This window comes from Neopsephotus bourkii, unplaced genomic scaffold (assembly GCF_033783945.1).
Source record: "Neopsephotus bourkii isolate Nb327-2 ecotype Australia unplaced genomic scaffold, CSIRO-AGI_Nbou_v1 NB_318, whole genome shotgun sequence".
Taxonomy (NCBI): Eukaryota; Metazoa; Chordata; class Aves; order Psittaciformes; family Psittacidae; genus Neopsephotus; species Neopsephotus bourkii.
The window spans coordinates 2106593-2111718 of NW_026900826.1; the positions used below are offsets into that span (position 1 = coordinate 2106593).

General features: G+C 37.1%; 1 protein-coding gene across 2 annotated transcripts in view; it reads right to left on the reverse strand.

Annotated features, from left to right (window-relative positions):
- Positions 1-470: 470 nt before the first annotated feature.
- The window catches only part of SLC12A1 (solute carrier family 12 member 1), a 45209-nt gene continuing 40553 nt past the window's right edge, over positions 471-5126 (reverse strand). For both annotated transcript variants that reach the window (XM_061347347.1, XM_061347348.1), the window contains exons 25-26: positions 2753-2820; positions 471-1746 (exon numbers count right to left, since the gene is read on the reverse strand). In XM_061347347.1, coding sequence (XP_061203331.1) covers positions 1611-1746; positions 2753-2820 — 204 coding nt within the window. In that variant the 3' untranslated portion in view covers positions 471-1610. The remainder of the gene's footprint in view (positions 1747-2752; positions 2821-5126) is intronic.

Here is a 5126-nt window from a genome sequence, read left to right on the forward strand (position 1 = left end):
TGCGGGTGCAGAATGTGAGGTTTGGCTTGCTGAAAGCTGTGCAGGAAGCCAAGTATTCCCTAGGAAGCTTGAGTATCTTGTATATCTATGTCATGCAGTTAAACTGCAAAATGATCCTTCAACCTGGTTGTAAATGTGCAAGAAGGAGTGAAGGAAGAACATTATGAGAAAATATCAGTATTTCATATCCTAGTTTTAATAAATGGAGAAAATAAAACATGAATTAATGGGCTACATTACCATGTTATGCTGAATTGCTGCTGTTGAACTTAGAAAAATATGAGTGTCAAATATTTATCTTTTTTGGAGATAGAGTGCTAGATCCTCCACAGGTTAATTTCTAATAATTCAAGCAAAGATGGAAATGAGGCCTGCTTGAAAATAAACATGTAGTGAAATTCAGGGTCCCCTGGCTTTCCTAGGGCTTAGATTTCAGTCGATCTCTGCAAGGCGTTACAGAACTATAGTCATTAAATAGCTGCATTCTTTATTGGTCTTTAATTTAAATAATGCTTACACACAGGATATAGCTTTCCCCATTAAAAAAGAGAAGCTTCTTTTATTGACAGCTGAAATTATAAAGTATTATAATGTTGCAGAATAGAAAATAGAAAACTTACACAACTTAATAGATTTCCTTTAAGTTAGTGTATAATGAATATTATTTAGAAAGTCTAAAAATACCTTATATAAATCAAAAAATAAGGCATTCAACTCAGCTAATGGAGTTTTTGTTGTTTTCTAATCACATAAATCACTGTATGTATTACCCCAATGTATAATGCCAGACTGCATTAACCCTAACATTCATAGCAAAAATTGTGAGAGTATTTAGTATTTCACTATTTTCTCTGTGAAATTTACTTATCATATTTAATTATTACAATCATGCATTCTATGCCATGTCAGAGCTTGAAAATTATCAAGTCTTGTCATATAAAGTCTGTATTTTTTATATATAACTTTTTTGTTTGTCAATTAATTAGAAGCATTTGAATTAACATAAATTAGCATAACAATTTAGGTAAAAGCATCTGCTGTAGGCATAGGTCTTAATTCGGCAATATTAGAATTAAACAGCATCATGGGTATTCTACTTGCATTGTATCAGTTTATGACTTTGACCTGATTGATACCATACAGGTTCTTTTTCCCAGGTTAGTGCATTTCACTGGAATCCTCCAGTGTGTCTGTTAGCGACTATGACAGTGCAATTTGAAAGAAGTATTTATAGATTCAATGCTTTTTGTATTGTAGCAGTGAATTTTGGCTTTCTGGGATAAATATCAAACGCATTTGCAATACCTTTGAAAGTTAATGGAATTTCTTCTTTCTGTGTTCAAAATATTTGCTGTCTCGTGAGATATATACATACATATATATGTATGTATGTTTTCCTTCTTTTGCCTGTATTGGTGTAACATCAGCAGGGACCATTTACTTTGTTTTTGTCTAATTCCTTACTGTATTGCTTTGGATCTTTGAAAAGCTTTCTGTCAAGTAACTAGTTTTTAGATCTGTATTAGATAAAAGCATCTTTAATAAATCACTGCTATTAAAAACATAGGTGTTAAAATCAAGCAAGGGATATTCTAGGCACTAACGTTTTTCTAAGAATAGAAGGTCAGTACGTTTTTGTGGTTGCCCCTGACCATTAAGATTGGAGGAAGGTTCTTGGAGAGAATTTCTAGCCAAGCCATGTACAGGTAATCAGACACTGCTCCTTTTCTTGCCACTGGGAGGCTCCTGTTTAGAAAGAGAAAAATGAAATTAGCATTATTAAGACAGGGGTAGCTCTGATAACATGCATGTCACTAAGTATTAACTAGAAAATATCAGCTATTCATTTACAGCTCTGGATGTTCATAATTAGACTACATGAGATTGTTTTAATCTTATAAAGCACAAAGCTACCATTAGGCCTTAATCCTGCAAGCTGTCGTTTACCTGGTTAGTGTCATTAACATGGCTAGTTGTACTGGACATGGATTGCTTGTGATTGTAACCCTAAAGTGGTAAATAAGCATTTTGGGGGGTCTTAAAACTCATGTATAATATGATCTTTTTTTAAAGGAAAAAATACAGTACATGCACAGCGTTACAGTCCGTCAAGTGACTTCCTGATCTGTAATTACTGTGAGATGGGAATTTTAATGTATGGGTCAATTTATGGTGAATGTTACCTGATCACCTTTTTTGGAGACTGAAGTAATAGAGCTAAAGAGGTTTATCTGTGCATCAGAAATACTAATTTATTGAAACTGTGTATAAAAATATGTGGCTCTAACAAAACATTGAATCTGAAAATGGCTTTGTTTTATTTTGTGATTTTATGCAATTGCACCATCCTTGTTCAGTTCTACAAAGTTCCAAGGAGAACTTGGCTAACAATTTCATTTATGATGTGCAAACCAAAATTATCCTTTCTCTAACTTCAAGTTGTTAATAGTTGGGGGAAAATAATGGAAAATATGTATTTTCTGCAGGTAAGTAAGCAGATGTAATCTTCACATCCAAATCTACATGTTGGGTGTTACATTTTTGACATGAGTAGAGCTTTGTTTTAAGATGTGAAGATCTACTAAAGAAAGAGTCATACTCAGTGTAGTATCAGAGAATTCTCAGTCAAAACATACTTAAAAGCTTATTTTTGCCCTCAATGAATTAACACAAGTGTTTCTGTTGCTCTAGTCGAGGATCCATTTACATATTAGATTATTCTCTAAGCTAGAACCAAAATCTTGCAACTCACAGGACGATGAGGTTGGCTGCCCTTGAGTGCTCTTGTAAGAGTTCATTCAGGCGGACTTGGCGGTAACTCTGAAACAAAACGGGAAAAAAAGGAAAAAAAGTGGTTAGGTCAGTGACCCTCAGTTCTGGTGCCTTGTGCATGGCTACAGTACCCATTGCTTTCTGCTGCGGCTTTGGCATCATTGAAAGCCAGGTCTGGCCCGTGGTCCAGAGTGATAAAGATGTCAAAATATGAAGCTAAGCCATGCTTCTTGATTAGTGTAGTTATGTGGGGGACAGAGTTGTTCACCACTGTGTAAGTTTTCCTGGGAATGGGATTTTTTTTTGTACTGATGCAGTACCAGAGCTGGCTCAAAGGTACATTTTAAGTATTTCTTTGGTCATGGGGTATAGGAACTAGACAGAGACTCTTTTGTGCTATTGCTTGACAGTAGTTAATGTATTAATTCATCTGTTTTCTAAACATCCAGCCACCATGCTGACAGATCTGAAAGTCAGTGTGTAAATGAGCATCTTGCAAGAAATTCATCTCTTAAGCAAAAGACCAGGAGTTTGGAGTAAGACTTAGCTGCTTTATGTGTTGTGTATGTGTATGGACTTCTACAGATAGAAGAAATGGCTGTATGTTGACATTCAGCCAAGATTACTTTATGGTCAGGCTCAGGCCCTCAGAGTTTTTTAATTTAACACAAGTCATGAGGAGCAAGAGACCAGGGCAAGTTTGTGTACAGTGAGATTGCAGCATAGGAGATAGATGTATCTTAACTGGTCTTATAAATTGTTCTCTCTTTCCCTGGAGAAGGTGAAAAAGCTGGGTTTTCTCCATCCAGACCTTAAATTTGCCATCTCTACAGAAATTTTGCTGTTCTTCTACATGTGTTATGTAGGTAAGAATCTTTGTAATTTAGCCAGTGGCTACCTCATGAGAGTCATCCTATAACATCACCCGTTATCTGTGCTTCGGAGGTTTTCTCTCTTGAATTTTAAATGTGTTCGAATGTCCTCCATGAAATTCCCAGAACTGCCTTATTTCTGAAGATAAGGGACACATCTTTCCAGGTGTGTAAGCTGAACTTTTTGTTGCTGTTCTTATTTTATAGAGAGATTTTGCATTTTCATACCGCTCACTGCTTTCAACCTATGTTTTTTTTCCTGGTTCCTTAGTGACCCAGACAAGACCAGGTTTAATCATGTATTTTTTCCCCCCCTGTTGTAATCCTTAATGGTTCTGCACACAAGTGTGTCTGTTGGGGGTTATATTCCTGATGTCTTTTATACTGAGGTGTTCTAAGGGCTCTGACTCCCAAGTTTTGATGATTTATGCTGAGAGTACTTTAAAAGCTTTCTGCCCACAGCAGACTACCATAGCTTTATTCTGGTTATCAAATCTATGAAAAGGGTAATACAGTGAGCAGTCAGTCAGCTTCCCAGCTGCTGCAGTGAGTAGTATAGTGTGTTATCTTAAATCACCATTGATTTCAGCTTATGTTAATATGTCAGGCTGTGACCTGTAGCGGCTCTGAGCTCAGGCTCACAATCCTTGCTCCACTGAGGAAGTTAACGAGCACCATAAAGTGGAGATAACTAAACTCTCAGTGCACTCAGGTTAATCCGTCAGGAACCATAAATAAAACTGCTAGATTAATTCTCTGTGAGTTACAGGAGAACTTGTCTCTTAAAGGTGGAAGAGTTTGCAGTATCCTTTTGGCATCAGCCTGATGAAGCCCCGCCGTTCATTACTACAAAGGCATGTTCCAACAAAATTAAAAGAGCAGCCCAGGCTTGAATTCACCCAGTGGGTCAGCCAAAATCAGCCTTAGAGTGCCTCTGAACTGTGGGAGAGCTCCTGCGTTGAGGGCAGGTTTAGTCCTCACTCCCATTGAGGTAAGAATACATGCTAAATCTCGCCTTTGGAAAAATTCCTAGAGGCAGTGGTAGGGTCTGGATTCAGTTCTAAATGTCCCAAAGTAGTGAATGTTTGGAATTACACTCTTTAAGACATTCAAGCTCTAGAACAGTGGAGCCGTTTAATAAAACTTTCGGCAGATGTTATTAGCTCAGGCTTAGCACAGTATTGTGTGGCTTCTGGTTCAGAGGTGGCTTTTGGCTGCCTGGCTCTGATGTGGTCAGAGCTTCTCATCAGCCTGGAAAATACTGGGTAAACATGCCAAGGTCTTACAGAGTGCTGAATAATGCAATCATAACACACCTCCACAGTGTTTACAATATAAATCCAATTTGTAAATATCAAGTACAGGTTTGTACGTGTCATGTTTCTAATTCTGTGTCTGGTATTTCACGTTTTCTTACTAATCACTTCAAACATCTGGAGTGTAAGAAAAGGTGCAAATGTAAAAAGGTAGACAAGGCTTTAC